Source organism: Aphis gossypii, chromosome 3 (genome assembly GCF_020184175.1).
Source record: "Aphis gossypii isolate Hap1 chromosome 3, ASM2018417v2, whole genome shotgun sequence".
Classification (NCBI taxonomy): Eukaryota; Metazoa; Arthropoda; class Insecta; order Hemiptera; family Aphididae; genus Aphis; species Aphis gossypii.
The window spans coordinates 1,084,934-1,105,280 of NC_065532.1; the positions used below are offsets into that span (position 1 = coordinate 1,084,934).

A 20,347-nucleotide genomic window follows, 5' to 3' on the forward strand; every position below is an offset into this window, starting at 1 on the left:
ACGATCAATTAAATGCAGTAAAGAAACAAAAAATTATTTGTGGAGATTCATATTTACAACACTTATAATCACAAAAAATATTGCCATATATTTGAAACTACACATTTATGTATAGGTACTTTCTTTAAAGTCTTTCTATAGAATAAATAATAATTAATAATTATTTAAAACAAAATTACTTATCAGTTATCACTGTTAAGTATTGAACGGATCAATGGATGTGTCGATATTATAGATGTGTTTATTTAATTTTTTATTTATGTGCCTAACATGATAATTAATTAATAAAATGATTCGATTTTTAACATTGGGCGTGGTATTAGCTATTTTAAAAGATACATTAGTTTCACCAGCTCCCCCTCATTTCGATTTTCAAAAATTTTTTTGCTTAAATATTTAGCGTATAATTATTAGCTTGCATTGGCGTGACTAATTTTGAAATTTGTTACTATTTTGGTACTATATCAACTTCAAAAGTAAAATGAGGTGGGTAATTGTAGAAACGTTTCGAAAATGTACACACAAAGCCCCAAGTACCAGGCGCTATGTTTCGGAATAGGTCACACGCCAATGCAAGCTAATTATACTCTAAATATTTAATCAAAGAATTTTTTTTTTGAAAAAAAATTGGGGCTGGCTGTTGAAACGTACATATAAAAAATTATATAGCTTTATATAGTTTGTATTGAAAAGTGGTCAACATTAAAAATGCTCAGTATACCTACTAGGTAATAAGAATAACAAACAAACAAAATTAAAGAAAACTAGAATTTTTAGACTTAACCAATTTTCGAATAAATTGATTTCTTTATTTTGTTAAAATTTAAAAATGAATAATCACGGAAACTTAAAACTTTCACCAAGTGTTTATATTATATTTTCTATGCATGATATAATTATAATCACTAACTATTTTAGAGCTATTTATAAGTAAAAGAATTTTTTAATTTTTAATAAATTCCGATAAAAATTGTAAATAATTAAAAATGATTGAAAAGTTAATGCAAGATTCATTTCAGTGGTTTATTTCCCAATTAAAAAATATCGAAAATCTTTAGTCTCAATTTTTTTACATGCATTTGAACTATAAGTTTTTTACTAAATCTATCAATAAATTGCAAAATATTGAAAACTATTTTGTGATTAAAATTCATAAAAAAATTTCGTTTGAAGTTTTGATGATGTAATATGAAAATTCCTCAGAAATATTTCATAACTAATAACCAAAATATCTAAAAATATATAAAGAAAATTATTTAATAGGTATAGACATTTTATGTTAAAATGTGGAAAAAAAATATTTATTTTAACAATGAACAACAATAATATACATTATTTTATTATAAATTTAAAATATTATTCATGAGAACTTTAAACTTTTAATTGAAATAAATATTATTATGAATTTCACTATATATAAGCAATGATATTTTTGATTTATTTTAAAATATTTAAAATATTACCCACTTATACTATAACTTATATTTTTATTGTTGACGGTATTTACAAAAATTGTATTCAATTTTAAGTTATATAACTTGATATAATATAAATGTATAAATACAATACTAACATATTATTATTATAATAATCAAATACTAATAATTTAATAAATGCAATGTTTTTGGAAAGAATTATATCAACCTACTTTATTAATACTTAAAATAAAATAAATTGCTCTAATATAGTTATATTAAAAAAAAAAAAAAACATAACTAATATGCAGCTTAGATTCGATTTTCGTATGCAATGATATATTGATATATCGTTGAATTAAAATGTATTTACTCCATAATCTAGATCCACTTGAAACCTATAATAGGTATATATAGAGCAGAGCGGTACCCATACGATTTGCCTATACCTATATATTTTTTATGGTTGTCATTTTAAATTTAAATATTTTATTGCTATTTCATTTTGTTTTAATATATAAAAATTTTCAGAAAAATCTTCTTTTTTGAGATATGAAATAAAAAATGTAAACGTAATGTTAAAAAAGGAAATATATTTTTAACACTTATTATATACGAGATAATACCCAGCAGTTTTCAATAGTATCTGGAAAAATCACAAAAATTGATTTTTCTAAGTATTTATTTATTTTTTTGTAAATGTCGATTAAAAATATTTAAAAAACCTTGAAAATTTAATAAAAGGTTTCTTACAAATTGTACTTATTGAATTAAAAAAAATAAAAATAAAATCGTTAGTCATAATTTTTTTATAAGCATTTAAAGTTCAATTTTTTACGAAATAAGTAGGTAGGTACATCAAATTCGCAAAAAATTGCAATTAATTTTATAGTTGAAAATTTATAAACATTTTAGTATTTATATCTATAAAGATAAAAAATTCAACACGAAGTTTTCAATAAGTTTTCTTTCAAATAGTTATAAAGATAACTCGTGCGTCATTATAGGAAAAAATGTTATGAGCATCTGAATTTTAAATTTTTACAAAATCACATAACGATGACGATTTTTCATCAAACAATTTTATAAATATTTGTTATTATTTAAAAAATAGGTATAAGTCATACTTGAAACTTTCACCAGTTGTTTAGATTGACATTTTCTTTACATTATTTAAAATATTTAAAAAAATGTCATATATTTTAAGGCTATTTATAGGAATTTGAAATATTCATTTTTTTTTTTTTTTATAAATTTTGATAAAAAGTTTTTGATCAAGTCAAAATACTTTAAAATGTAAGACAAATAGTTCTTCGTGAATTAGTCCAATGTTATAGTAGTTCAAAAATTATAAAAATTCATAGGCACACATTTTTTTTATTAGCGCTAAAGGTTCGAGTTTTTTTTTTTTTATTATCCAAAAAAACATATTAAAATGTTTAATAAAAAACGGAAAGTTTTACGCTAAACCAGTTTTCTTTAGTTGATAATCTATAAGGTACCAGCCACCAGGTACCTATATATAATTTATTATTGTGCATACGTGTATAATAATAAAATCATATTTGAACAAAAACGTGATATTCAACCGCTTTATATCACACTTCATTTCAACTATGTAGGTACATTATAAACATAATAACTACTATAATATTATAGCCATTTATATAGGTACTTAATTATAGGTATAACTAATCTGTACATCAAGTAGTTATCAATTACACGCGGACCCTAATTGATTTACTTATAAGTTATAAATATTAAAATATATAAGTAACTTTTTGTTTTAATTTACGATTATCCATGAACATAACCTATATATATGAAATATAATAGATAAGCAGGTATACACAATTTAACAACAATTTTGAATTTATGATAATTAAATTAATTGTTAAAACCTAACCTCTGTTACTTAGATTTTAAAATTAGGAAGTTTGATTGAAATTTTAATCAAGTTTACTATTGTATATCTTTTGAATTAATGTGCCGCACATTACCTACATAGGTATATTTATATGTGTATAATACCAAAGTACTATATAGTATTGGTACCTATAGTGTATGCGTACTATATTATAATAATTAATTATTCATAGTAAATTTATATAATAAAGGTTGCTGTCGCCACTGGTTCCACAGCCATTTTTCCTTACTATTATATTATTATATAGACAGCGGGGGCATGTAGTACACCATCATTCTATTCGTCAACGACTTGGACGTATTTATATATGTTATAAATGTGTGAGTGTTTGTGTATATAGCGATGCTCTAAATGAATTCATCTCGCAAGTCGCGTCCTTCACAGCGTAATACCTACATCCGAGGGTTGTGCATTGTTGTCGGATTTAGACATGTATAATAAGTGTTGGATTGAAATGTTCTTCTTATGTTATATAATATAATATAGTTGTATGTGTTTTGTTCAGATCCCGCGCGTATGAGTTTCGTCTATACTTAAATATATAGCTATACGTATATACATTATATGAATACATCAAAGCATAGATATATATGTGTTATAATACTTATGTGAAAATAGATCTATGCAATATATACATTATAAATATATGTAATATTATGTATACATATATTTATGTTTACATTTCATGTTAAATGTATATATACAATATACTATACATATATATGATATATTTGACACAAAATAACGTATACTCTACATTTTTACCTTCTACAGTCGTTTCCATTTCGATAAATTTCGTTTATTATTATATAGTTTAACCGACAGTGGCGTACGCAGAATTTGTTTATGGCGGAGTTACCATTTATGTATACTGTATAGGTATGTATAATATGTTATTAATATTCCATAAAAGAATTATATCTACATATTTCACTTCTGAGGGGTGTTAAACCCTCTGATATGCCACTAATAGCCGGGTAGGGTATATTTTTTAAATATATTGATTGCTATATTCTATGCTGTCTTGACTTTGAATCACCAACTTACGGTTAGTACTATTATAGTTACAAATTACCTACAGGCTACAATACCACCATGTCCAGTACAATAATATGGTAATCATTATAATCTTATACCACATAAATCTCCATACGTTTCGATCTGCATATAGTATATAGTACATTATACTATATATACAATATACTTGATTTAAATTTAGTTAGATTAATTAACACGTCAAGCACTATAATGACTACTCCATCACGTTCTATTAAATTACTTGATATCGGATATTTCTTCTTCGATTAAAAAAAAAATCAGATATCTTGTCTCTACTACAGTTTAATACATCATACTTTTGTAGTAAATATAGTATATTATATTAATATATTATAACTGCGTCTTTTTTTTTTATTTCCATTAAAACAAATTATTCTATTACGCATACCTATTAAAATATTTTAATAAATTATAACATGAATATTACGTGTGAAAATGTCAATTTTCAATAGGTACAGATACAGTAGCGGCGCTAGGCGTGGGCGGTGTGGACCATTGCCCACTGTCTCGCACCTCAAAGGGCCTTGCGTTCTCTGTTACTTAAAAAATGTTTACTAAAAAAATTTTAAAAAGGGCCTCTTTAAGTCGCTGCTACTATACAGATATTTGTTTTTGAATTAAACAACTAAAAACCAGTCTATTTAATGTCGGAAATAGGTTCTCTGTGAATAATTCGGTATTATTCTCGTTTTCCCTATGTATTTTATAATAGTAAACATAGGTTACTAAATCTAAAATCCTATAGGATTTTCCTACTTTAGGTGCTCCAGAGTAGATTAAAATAGCTACCGGAAATTAATGTATATAATATACTACAATACTTATATATTGTACATAAATAATCTTTTTATCTTGGTAGAAAAAAATGGAAGATATCTTATTCGCCCAAGTTTTTATCTAATATAGTTAAAAATAATGTAGAGGTTATCCTATTTTATATAGGTATTTGGTTTTTTATTTTAGTAATGGTAATTATACCTTAATACCTTATTACTCATGTCATTCATGAATACTGCTATTTTAGATTAATTTGAATCTTGAAACCATGGTTGTTGTGTATAAAGTACCTACTCGTGTATAATATTTATCGTATGTAAAATATTTAGATAATTTTATCAACGTTATAGCTAAAGTATTGGGGAATCTCTTTCATGATTTTATATGATGTGGAAAAGATCAATATCCATCTCAATAGCTTTTGGGAGTTGTATAGGTAATAGAAAAACTGCCATTACACCAACATTAAATAGCTGCATGTTGAGCGTTGCGTAGTTCACTTTTATTTTTGAACCCAATATGTGTATAATTTCTGCATTGAGTAAGTTAAGAAATTTTGAAAGTTATTTATAAAATATTGCATGACGGTGATATAAGAAACGAGATGTACTTTAGCTATTTGCTTTTTTTTTTATCGACGTATCATAATATTATAAGTACCTATAGGTACCTACCTATGAGACTTGCATGTTTAATTTTGTTTTATATATATAGGTATTTACATACATATAGATAGTACCTATGCCCAAAACAATACTCATCAGCATTTAAATTATATTTTTGCTCTATCCATAATTTTTGTCATAATTCAAACATTTTTATAATGATTTGTGTACCTATACCTACAAAAATATTATTAATTATAAAAAATTATATTTATCATTTGGACCTTAAGAGATATTTTAATTTTTCCGATTACGTATAAATATAACTGATGATGGAATCATTCTGGTGTGCACTATTATTCATTCATTCAAAATGATATATACCTATGCGTACATTGCACATAATATATCATTATATGCATATAATAATTATAATAATATAATGTAAAGTACCTATAGCTGTTATACCTACCTATGTATAAAATAAGGTACCGAAATATTATTATAATGTTAGCGCCGGATAATCATTTTAAAATCAATCAATTATTTTATCTACTTTATTATTCTTCTTTTTAGCAAATAAAATATGATGATGATGATGATGATTGTTTTTTATAATCTTATAAGTATAGGTACGTCGTACGTACATAACATAATAGGTATATGTTTTACATTATGCCTTGTCCTGCAATATAATATGATATTGTTACTATTGTATAATATATAAATCTGTTAAAATGACATCAATAGATCATTTACATACATTATTTAAATTTGCTCTAAATATACATAAAATTAAGCAATAATTAAACATACATATTTTTAACATAATATATTGTATATTACTTTAAAATATGCATGTAAATATAATACATAAATAGGTGTAGATATATAATATATATACCTATACATATTATTATAATTATCTTGGATGCCTATAATGTATAGGTAGTATAGGTACCTATAATATATAATACATTAATACCTATATAATATAATACTGAAGTATCGAATAAAAATATTCGTTTCCTTTTATAAACTGTACCTATATTGTTTATACCGCTATAATGGTTTATTTATTATGCAGTAATATCTAATAATTAATAAATAATAAGTATCGTAATTATTGATATAATAGATCTATTTTCTATACGTTATAATAAGCTGTAGATGAGATGCGTCATTACGTCAAAAATATAATATGTATATCTAAGTCACAAAATGAATACTTCTTAAAAATGTTAACATGTATAGAAATTAAATATATATATAATATTAAAAGTTCAGTCAAAAAACGTTGTGCGTTATACAACCTAAATAATAATAATGAATAGTATGGTATATACTAAGTGTACATAAATATAAAATATATTACCTGCTATGTCTAACATTTTTATCAATCGACTATAACCTTATAATAATTATTATACCTACCTAAAATACTCGCATATTGATACCTATAGCTATATTTACATTATTTATTTACTTATCACAGATTACAATAATGCTATAGTCTAATAGTGTGAAATTTACAAAAATTGTAAGTTGAAACAAAATATACTAATACCAAAACAAGATACGTATAACGTATATAGGTAATCCTCATACATATTATATAATCAGTTTTTATTATATTAGAACTGGACAAAGGTTAAACTCTAAAACTCTTTTTTCATTTTGTAATAGGCATATCGCATACACGCATATTATTATATTATTATATATTATTCTTTCTACTTTCAGCGTGTGTCAGCATGCTATAATACCTAGGAATATACAATGATGTGCATCTTGATTATTGTTAACTATACGTCTATACCTATAACGAAACACGTGTATATATTAGCGAGCTAACATCAATCCCTATACATTTTGAATCATAATTATAATATAATAAATACCTAAGTCATTTTTTTTCTTACAAACATTGAGACAGATCTACACCATAGTTTTTCAACAACAGTGATATTTTGTTACACGTGGTATTTATATTTTACATGAATTTATAATATTGATAATATATGTATCTATATTAAACATAGATACCTAGATATATACCTAGTTAATAAACTTTATTTTATAGTGTCGAACCCATTATAGCTGTTTACTTTTAAAACATGTATCTGTATCAATGGCAGATAATAATATTCTCTAACAGTTTAACGAGTTTTGGATTCGTACCTAAATATAGGTAGGTACCTACATTTACCATGGCTACTGTTAGAACAATAAGAGTATTTTAGCCATATACCTACCTACCTATATAGTAATAGTATATAGGTATCTATACCTACTCAATATATAATATAAGATATTATAATATTATATTATAATAATATAACGCATTATATATAATCTTTTTTATACTATACTATTATTATATATTATTAATATTTATTATTGTTGTTAATAATATGATTAATTTTTATTATCATTATTAATACCTAACCTCACAACCAAGCGCGTGCTCATAACGGGATTTCATTTTCACGGAAAAGCGGTATAATGACCGCTGCAGCCCGCAGCACACTCCCTTAATTAAAAACAGTTAAATAATTATAATTAAAACTAAAAAACAATACCGTGTTGCTGCTGTGTAAACACAGCAATAGTACGTACTTGTAATAGGTTCATTGTACATTATTTTTTCATAATACCGTCTTAGACTCTTAGAGTCTTAGAAACCGGAATTATACATGGCGTTTAACGTACCTATAGTAGGTATTATAGCCCCTTCCTAATTTAAAACAATGCGTTTTTATTATTTCAGTGTTGGTCCTCTAAAACGCAAGTTCGCCAGAGTTTTCCACTGCTGATGAAAACGTAGCGTATCTTTTGTGTCATAACATGTCCCGTATAAGACAAATAAATTTTAAATTCAACAGAAAACACTATGTACAGCCCCTTATTAGTTATTAGAGTGTCTGCAATTAATGTGTAACAATAATAATTAATAAGATAATATACAATATGAGGTTTAGGTATTATAATAATAATATATTACTATATTAGTATGTTACCTCCTGGGCTCGTACCTATAACTTGACCAACGACGACAATATTATTATTATTATTTCTGGGCGTCGTCGTGAACGGTGTGACGGCGGCGGTGACACACGACGCCCCGCCCATCCGGCATCCAACGACAAATGACATCGGTCGTACGGGGCCGTCCGGCCGCTATGTGGGGACACAGCCGCCGCCGCAGCAGAAGCGACACTACACCGGCCGCACTGACACACCGGCCGCCGCCGCCGCACCGTATCGTCTCGTTGCTCTCCGCACGGCCCACACGACGTCACCGCTGCCGTCGTCATCGTCGTCGTCGTCGTCGTCGTCGTCGTCCGTGTTTCTGTGTGCCCGTTTGCGCGCGCGTCCGTGTGTGAGTGTCAGCAACTAGCCGCCACTGTGAACCGCGCGCAGCAGTCACACACCGCTTCAGTACGCGGTCCGCCGTCTGTTGTGTTCGGCCGCACGTCGTTACAACGCGTTGTCGTCACCGCCGCCGCTTATTTTTCCGTTGTCACGCGTAATTTTTCCTCTATGCGTTTTCTTCTCTACCTACTCAAAGGAAACAATAATATTATCATCGATAATCGCGTCCGTCGTTGTGTATAATAATATTATATTAACTCGTTGTTTATATATCATACGACAATTATTATTGTGCGATATTCGAAGAAAATACAATTTTTGGATCCTTAATTATTTTGTTACGTTTAAAAAAAAATGTTTGTGTTTTGCTAGCAAGTGTGTTTTTTTCAACGCCGTGTAACACGTTATACCTATACTTAAATCCACCTACTCACACTAATGCGAATCATCCGACGCCGACCACCCACACCAGTGTCGCAGAACGGTTAATAGTTAAAAAATTTTTGATCTATATCCGAGTTTTTAAAAGTGATATTCCACTCGAATTCCGCGTGTGTGTTCCGATTTCGACTGTTTGATGGTTATACACGGAGCCGCCACGGGAATCGCTCCAGCCGACATTCATCGGACCACTGAATCGTTATTCAATACCGGTTAGTACAAAATATTTACATTAACCATACCTTCAATATATTTATTAGTGCGAATGGTGCGATAGATACGCTGTATGTATACTGTAAGAGTATCTATATGTATAACCTAGTGTAATAGATATATTAGAATGCTATATCTCATATCAAATATATTTAATATTATTTATTAGCCGATATAATATAGGATTCAATTTTTATATATTATTTAAAATTAATTTATTAAAATATTATTATTTTAATTCGTTAAAATTTTACTATATACCGCGACTGTATACAGTGTACTTATTTCATTGCAATGAATAGGTACCTATATATTATATTATGTGTGTTTACGTTTTGACGAAGTACGCCCGCTGGCTAATTGGGCTAATTTTAATACTTGTACATCGGTATTCAACTATCGGACACCGGTAATTATTAATTACTTTGTATAATATACCTGCACTCATCTATAGTAGGTATATTATAAAACAAGCGAATTTAAATGTTCAAATACCTTTTATAATGTTTTTCTATATTAACGACGACAAGGAAGTTCGACTTCTTTTGTTATCTATTCGTGCATCATAATACTGTAATAGTACATACCTATTTACAATCATCACTAAAAACTAAATAATACACATTTCCCTATATTTATATACTTGTAATTTAGAAAATAGGTAGATAGATATAGACTTAGGATTTACAATAATGAGTATACAAGATGCGTATTGGCATATTGATCTGTGACTTTTTGAACTTATTTCAAACACTGCTATTCCACCTTTATTCATACTTAGTACCTATAGGTATCTATACAATAGATACTTTAATGTACTATTATATATTTACTATAAGCGATAAGTTGCAATTTCTTCTGTGACAAAGAAAGCGTGTAACGTTATATGAATGTATCACTTGCAAAGTCCAACGAAATTTTTATACAAAATGTGCCACATAACATTTAAATTATTCTTAATTAAAATAATATTTTGCATTTTTCCGATAATTTTTATTTAATACACCATGCTTTCATTTTTTTTTTTAATTTTCAATTAATTAAAAAATGTTTAGTTATACAAACATATATACAATTATAAGACAATTCGTATATACTATATACCTACAATATATAGATACATGTATATCAATATTCAATATCAAAGTATTAGCATAATAATTAGATACCTATATCTATTTATTTTTTGTTTTTAGAAAACAAAAATATATTTTTCAAAGTACCTTAACGTTTTCTATAAATGTACTAAATGTAAGGCGTAGGAATAATATTAAAAAAAATAAAGTATGTGTTCTACAATTTTTACCATATATATTATACCTATTATATAACTATACCTACCATAGTTTTAGTTACACCTACCTATAAAAAAAATAATTTATAATATGAATAATTTAATACTAGATTCATTATGATGTGTTTGAACAAAAAATATGTATTTAGTATAATCATCTACAGGTTTTTAATATAATTATGTTATTACGTATTCTTTTATCAGCAGTGTAGAGATGTACCTACTAAAGTTTATTTTAAAATAAGGATTCATTATTATTATATTTTATTAATTATCGCATCATATAACATCATATTATTTTAAAATCTATTAATTTTTTTGTTCGAATAGTACCTATACCTTATAACCTTATAGGTATAGGTGTATTATACAAATTAATCAGACACAAAAAATTATATGTACCTACTGAATAATGATGTTATATAATGTTTCTATATTATATACCTAAAAGACAGATATTAGTTATATAGTTTATATTGTTATCAAAATATTTTTATAATAAAAATTAATGTTGTATTCCTAAGTAAATATTTTTATATTATATAATTATGGTTGTGTACCTCAATAAAATTATTTACAACATAAACATCAGACAGTAAATATAATATATTTATGCCAATAACTTTAATTTTGCTAAAAAAAAAAATACATTTTAATTTTAAATTTATCTTTACATATTATGTACCTTACTTGTAACCTACTTGTAGTATACGAGCACACATATAAACGTCTCATATTTACAGTAATATTATAATACTCTATAGATAGTCTATAATTCATAACATAAAAAAATATTGAATAGGTCAATTTTTGTCGATACGTGGATACCTATACTATTAGTGCTATAAAAAATTTATTTATACATTGTTTTGGGAATATATTATGATATACTATATAGTTACCTGCAGGGTCATTTTTTTTTTCTGGGAACTATTCTGCTCATATATTATGTTTTGCCAATGACCGCAACTATATTTAATTTCATAATAAATATATTAAGATTTTTAAATTCTGTTAAAATCATAAAACGTCTGAGTTCTATACTATGAAGTTATATATAAAACGTTTTATAAAATGTAAAAATTCGGCCCCATTCAAAGATAATTGATAAAAAAACGGATAATTTGGAAAAAAATTTAGAGAACTTTGAAGTATAATATCCAGCAGTATATCTACACTTATATACATTATACATATATCATATTATGCTAGTATATAATATATTGACAATAATTAGGTATCATCTTAAATTTTATAAAAAAAAAAAAAATCGTTTTTGCCGACGTACATATTATACATTCAAACTCAGCGGAAAGCATTTATTTTATACAAGAATATAATATTATATATTATGGTCGAATACAATAAAATAAAAAAAGGGGAGGCCGGCGGTGTCGCGCGCACAATGACAGCGAGGCTGGTGCGCGCGCGTCTCTACCTCCGCCACCGCTGGTGTCGCACAATTGTCACGCGAGTATACGGCTGTGGGCGGATCCCGCCGGCGTGGTCCGGATGCGCCGCGTGCGTCCCCCGTCGACGGGCGGGTCCGGTGTCGCGTTGTCGCGGCGTCCGGGGGAGACGTCGAACGAGCGATCCGGGACGCGACGAGCGCAAGCGGGGGGCCGGACGCCTGCAAGCGACGAGAGCGCGCGCGCATGCGAATCGCTCGCGGGGACGCGGCGGCGGCGTCGGAGACATACCTGGCGCGCGCGGACAGTATCCCGGTCGGGCGACACTTCGGTAACCGTCTTGTCGCGTGACGCTCGTGTGCAGGAGAACAGCGCCGCCGCCGTGGCCGCCGACGACAACGAACAAAACGCCGCCACACGTAACGCGCACGCCGCGAAAACGAATCGCGCCGCCACCGCTTTCCGCGCGCGGCTGTTCCGTGTCGCCCTGTCTTCGCCGCCACTGCGACAACCGCCCTCTACACAATATTATTATATTTATAAACGCGCGCACGCCTGCATATATATATATATATATATATGTTTATATATATACATATATCCACCTATAGCGCGGACCTGTTCTCTATCACCGTTACGCTATAGCGCCGCCGCCCGGAGTTCGATCGATTGACCCACTTTGCCGGACAACGCCTCCGTCGTCGTCGTCGCCGTATTATAGTCGTCACCACCACCATCCCCTTTTACGGGCACACAGCTATCAATCCGGGGGGGCATAACAAACGGGGGACGGGGGTGGGGCGCACGCCCTGCGCCGCCCGCTTCATGGACCAACTGCAGCAGTGGCACCAGCAGCAGCAGCAGCACCAGCACCAGCAGCAGCGGCGGCCACGGCCGTCATACCACTTCGGTGGTGGTGAGTATGGATTTTTCGGCGCCATCATTGCCGTTACGTCGTCTCGCTTGCTGCGTGTCGGATGGTGATGACAATTAATATTGTCATCTCCCCCACCCCTATCTATCTCATGTAATTTATCAAAACCCACACGTAATAATATTATACAGTCTGTATAGCTTACCTCTCACATATGTTGTTTAATATACGTATAGGTACCCATAAATACGTATCATCCACACTCGCGAACGACGAATCCGAAATTTGTGTTTACATTTTTTCAATTTGATATATTATTTTTTATTCTGAACCCACTATATATAGTTCAGGTACCTATCTGGGGGATGACTACGGGCAACCACAGGGCCGATTGTTACAACAATGGTATATAGGTATACGTAGTATATTGTTTACGAAAGACGACAGCTGCCCCGACAAAATTAAGAGGGTTATATCATAAGTACACATATATAATATGTATTTTTATTACTTATTATAATATGTATAGGTACTCTGAAAACTAGTCATTTTCTAATATTGAAACGGTGATTTTCTGTATATACCTATATAGGTAGGTACACAATATATGAATTCAAACGTTATAAGATCACAATCGTTTTTAACGTCGTTTTTCATTAATCATTTCGACCATTTATACATATGTTATATTATAGGTATATATACGTATATTTTAGTATTTATGTAGGCATATGCTGTGCATAACTGCATAAGAATATATTTATAGTAATTTAGATACATGTATATTATATAGAAGGAATCTACTATACGTAACACACTAAAACTTAATAATAGATAATCTTAAACGCGTGCCTCCGGCGTTGAGTATATTTAAATGTTGTCATATTATATAGGGTTATATCCCTTTACATCGCACCACCAAAACGTCCAAAACCCAAGTGTACGTGTTTATCAAATTAAATACGTTTCGATTATCTAGGTTTATCGCCATTTATATACGAACGCGATTTTTTAACGATCGCACATCTTAACGTAGTAACGTATTATAATTTATATTAGGTAGATACGTATTATAGGACAAGGTACCTAACACATTATTATAGTAACACTGTTGGTACATAAAAATATAAAATACAATTTAAATTTGAAACAATATAAATTACTATACTATCAATTCTCATTGCTATAATGTTAATATTTATTTTTAATCTCTCATCATATTATACAATTTTATTTAATATAAAATATTATGTAAATGGATACATTATGAACCTATATAACTACTTATTTTATAAGTAGGTAACTACAAATATAAACTAAAAGTTGTAACTTATAAACATATATCTACTTATAACGGTATACATTATACAAACACACACACATATTATACATTACATATTATTATATTATATTATGTTTTAATTTTGATTTTGTACATTATATACATATACAATATACATGTATAGATAGTATATAGCTGATATATGATAATGCCTTATATAAATAGTGCTTACTTATAAAGCTCATTTATATATAACATGAACCATTTATTTTAAGTTTTTATCCATATAACTAACAGACATAAACCGACTTTTTATAATATACCTATAGTATGTAGGTATGTACAATAACACGTATCTGTTATATAGGTACAATAGTAGGTATATACATATTGTAATACACTTCGCAGACTGATAAATGTCATTGAAAATAGAAGTGAAAAAAAATATAACATTGATTTAACTGCTCAAATGCGATTAATGTACTGTTATTATATTATTTATTACTATATTTTGAATGACTACAAATTTTATTATTTCCACGGTTGATTGCATTTACATCTACCATGGATGGAAACGATTACGCGAGTATCTATACGATTTACAAATCTCATCTGTAATTTTGATTTTCTATACAATTTGAAAAAATAACGGATCAAATATAATAATGTATAAAATATAGCATTATAAGACCTATCATACCTATTTATATGTTAGCTATACGGAAATATACTTTTACATAAAAATCCTTTTTGTAATTTACAATCTAATATTTAAATTATTCATAAAAAAAGTTTTAACTTTTATGAATTAGGTATATAGAATATATATACATAAATGTATATAAAATACAAATACAGAAATTTCTTTTTAATATAATATTTTGTATTTATATAATTATTCATATAAATTCAATGCAGCTTATATTATAAATATAATATGTAGGTACCAATATTATTTATACCAAGATAACATTTCTTGAATGAAAATTACGTTATTGATGATGTACAGCTTATATTTTGTTTAGGTGGTATCTTTATACTTCTTATTAAATTAGTTATGATGTTATAAGTAGAATAAATGTAGGTACATAATAAATACCATATTGATAAAAATCAATTAGTGTATATATTTGTATATATCTGTACAATAATATTCTATAACGTTGCGTAACATTATATAATCAATTAAAATATAGGTTCTTTATCACTTTAAGGCTTAAGGTGACTTAATTTTTTCAAAAATTGTCAAATATCAGGCACAGAAAATTCAACTTAATAAGTAGCTATATTTTAATGTATATACCTATTGTCCTAATACAACTGGAAATTATTATGGGATGATTAAGACATAAATATTATTTGGTTAATTTAACTTTAATTTGCAACTTTATATTTATAGGTAGATATACATAGTTTTCAATATAAATTATATAGTTTATTATTTTTTAATCACCGTGTAAATTAGATTAAAAATGTATTAAAGCTATAATTCTATAAAGTAAACTGCATTATTTACTGTACCTATATTAAAATAAAAAGGAAAATAAATCGGCGCAGATGTTGTTCGTGGTCGACCGCCGCTTACGATAATAATATAGATGATAGTACTGCGCTTGTCAATTAATTGGAAAACAATCTAATTTAAGAAATACAACAGGCGATGTAGACAGCAGGACTTACAAATAATAATAATTATAATAATGCCTAATCTGTTTTGCTACAATGGTTTGGTTTAAATAAGCTTAAGCGCAGTTAGCGATGATGAAGATGAGACAATTATGATAAAACTACATAACCTAACATATATATATAAATATGTGTTATAATATTATAGGTTTATATAGTATAAAATATATCATAATATATCATGAAAAATGCCTATAAAATAAATGATAATAAACGTAACAAGTATAAAATATAAATTTTAATCACAAATAATAGGTACTTATAAATTATATATGTATTATACATCATTGCGGACATTTTTATAATATTTATTATGAATGTAAAATTATATATAAAATGTGTGAATGAAATATTTATATAATATAATACGTAGTATGTATTGTATATCTTCTTCAATGTTTTATTTAGATACCATCTTCCGGATTACGTCTTTATAATTAAAACGACACAAATTATGAATAACTTGTGACATTCGCGAAACAGTTTTGAAAAAAATTCTAAAAATATAAAACATATAATAAAGTTTATCTATATTATATTAGTAAAAATTATACTAATCATCAATCGATAATCGAATTATCTATATCCCTATTTATAATAATTATATAACTTAGTTGTCGTCCAATGCCCTTACACATTACTCACATTTCGTGGCGTATGATCTCATCTGCTATTGCAGCGTACATCATATTATTGAGTTTACTTATAATAATGCGTTATTAAGTTTATATAAGATAAAACGATAATACATAGAGCTCGTTAATTGAGACGAGACTTTTATGCGTGCAGGTATAATATAAACGTACATTATATTATAGGTGCGTGTAAATATGAAATCATTTGTATACCTATTTTATATATTATATATATACATTATAGCTACTTAAGTATCATACTACTATGTTATATAGTTATTGTATATTAAAAAAGTGGCGTATAAATAATAGCAGCCACTATGACTCCAGGGGTTCTACGAATCAGGTGATTTGTGCAGTAATGAATAAGAAAGAGCACTAAAAGCTTTAGTAATTTCTTTATAATTTCATAATTGTATACTTAAATATCTATAAAAGATTCATTTGACTAATTGCAGCTTGACAAAAAAGTATTTTATTTATTAGGTACCTATATATTATTTATATCTGAATATATATATGTAATATTAATATGCAAGAAACTGTAATATGTAAATATTAGATAGGTACCAATATATTATATTTAATAAATTTACGTTATTATCGTTTGATTTATACTCCATCATTCTAATCGTAATAAAAATCCTTAAACTATCCTTAAGATTCTTAAAATTAGAATCGTATTTACAGTATAATAATCTTAATTTTTGAAATATTGTGCGGTGCAATTAACTTTTAAGGAAAAATTACTACATTATATTTATACAAACTCCATAGGTATATATGTAATATGTATATTATGTATAATGTATATAATGTAAATGTATACCATGAGTGGATATACCATATGTTTATAAAATAAAATACTTACTGTATGTATATTTATAAATATGTATTATCATATTATATATAATTTAAAATTTTCATTGTACATTTTATAAATTATAAATCATACAATTCAACTGAAAAAACTAACGATTATAGAATCATTAAAAAAAAATAGTGTTAAACTATTACTTTGAATGTAGAATAGGAATATAGGAAGATATTAAAGTATTATAAAGAATAAAGTTTTTAAAATTGAAAATGTAATGAATACGTTATAACCTATAGATACTAATAATATAAATTATTAATTAACATAATAGGTATCGTTAACTTGATGTATTATATATGTTATAAATAAACCCATTTGTGTTTTTTATAAATATATTATTATATATGTATGTAGGTATTATAATATTCATTAGTAGTTACTACAGTTAAACAATTTGAACTCTTTGTAGTATGAAATGTATTTTTAAAATATATACCTATTAATTAAGTATGATTATGAGGCTTGTGACAAAAACATAGGTAGGTATATGTACCTTACCTACATTTTCTCATACGTGACATGCCTCTATCATAATATGTATATGATTTCATTGTTACGGTATGGGGATACATATTTATGTGTGTGTTTTTATTTATTTATTTTTATCTATATTTTTTTTTAACACATTGTTGTCGTTGTTGTCCACAGGTAATGGCAGAGTGATCGGCGCCCCGCTACGCATGCGCCGTCCAGAAGACCAATCGCCGAGCGCTGCTAGTGCCGGACTCATGATGGAGGTGGTAAGACATTCTATATAGATTCGCTTGTAGTACATATATGTGTAATATATATATTTCGAGGACCCCCTCACCTCCAACATACTCGACCCCATCATACTGTATATACAAATATATACGAGTTCCTATATAATATAATAAAATACATTTAAAATATAATATATAAATATAAGCAGAGATTACAGCACGTATTACCTATAATCAACAACATTTCAGAAAAACTACTTTTGAATTAGTAAAATTAATCTTTTAGTTAGCTATTCAGATATAATTATAATTATATAACTCACACAGAGATTTAAAATAAAATTTAAAACTTTTTGCATTTAAAAAGACACTTATTGTTTCCCGTATTTTTTCCATAAAATATAGGTATATAGCATGAAAATACATGTACAATACATACCATTATTATACCTAGTGCATGGTGCAGCTAAGAATTGTACACGTAGGTATAGTATAGTAGTGCTGCAGGTCACTGTGTCTGAATTATATCATACACAGGAGGGATATCCATTATCCAGATATGGGTACCTACTATATATATTATATCTGCAATTATTTATGTATACATTTACAAATGTATCTAATACATATGTGTATTGTACCTATCTATAAAGATTATAATGCACTGCTACCACTGTATAGGTACTATAATATATTATATACTTAGATGCGAGCCCAAACATGGCAATTTTGTGTTGAATTATAATATATATTTATTTTTTTATAGCCTAAAGTATCACACATAACTAGTGTATGGTTAATTTTATGATAAACACAATGTATATTTTAGTGTACTTGATGGTATAAGTATATATATAATTGTATTACGTTGGGGTGGAATTATACTTACCGTCGATAAATTTTTCATTTTCACTTCTATGTTTTATTGTGTATATATAACTATTAACTACTTTGTATAGAATTGTTTGCTATCAAATCTATGATCAAATAAAATATATAAAAATAATAATACACCCGTAATTCGTGCGTGCTACGAGATTAATTCACAAGTACTATTTATTATACTATACAGTATAACTATAGGTATACAGGTAAACATAACGAGCAGGAAACATATTTTTTAATTTAAATTTCGTCAAATGGGGGTAGGTATATATATTATATACTCTACCTATATATTCTATAGGTATTATAAATATTATAATACCTATAATATTATATTATTTAACATTAAACTGTAGCAAAATTTATAGTATATATAATATATATTATATATACCTATTGTATATTTTTTTTTGTCTTATTCCGTGCCTTGTATATGTCCATCACCGCTTCCATTATACCTCTTCATACTTCCCTGTCATTAGCCATGTTGTTCTCCATCTCTTATTCTCAGGATATGTATAAAGATATACATCAACTTTATTTTTAGCCTATCACAGTGTATAGACTATAGAATAATATTAAGACATATTCTTATGTGTTTTAATTAGTGACACGAGAAATGTTTATTCGTAAATTCTTATGAAGATATAAATACTATATTATTAACTCTATTATATATCAAAAAATCTCAAGTTTTATTAAATACGGTCTCTATGAGTTAGTATAGTTATATACTCGTATTTAAAAATTCCAAAATTCAGATTTTGAATGACTGAAATATTGAATAAGAAGAAAAAAGAGTTATGCATGCTTGATGTATTAGTTCAGTAAATATATATTATATCTACATAAAGCCCTTGCAGTGATTCTATATATACGATATGATACG

The 20,347-nt window shown here is 27.6% G+C and overlaps 1 protein-coding gene across 4 annotated transcripts in view; it reads left to right on the plus strand.

Moving 5' to 3' along the window:
* The first annotated feature begins 9,004 nt into the window (after positions 1–9,004).
* The window catches only part of LOC114123099 (zinc finger protein basonuclin-2-like), a 78,090-nt gene continuing 66,747 nt past the window's right edge, over positions 9,005–20,347 (plus strand). Inside the window, exons 1-2 of one of the 4 annotated variants that reach the window (XM_050204827.1) lie at positions 9,005–9,811; positions 18,518–18,609. In XM_050204827.1, the coding sequence (XP_050060784.1) occupies positions 9,736–9,811; positions 18,518–18,609 (168 nt within the window). In that variant the 5' untranslated portion in view covers positions 9,005–9,735. Of the gene's footprint in view, positions 9,812–13,271; positions 13,432–18,517; positions 18,610–20,347 lie in introns of those variants that run through there. The other 3 variants (XM_050204828.1, XM_050204825.1, XM_050204826.1) reach the window with 3 other exon arrangements.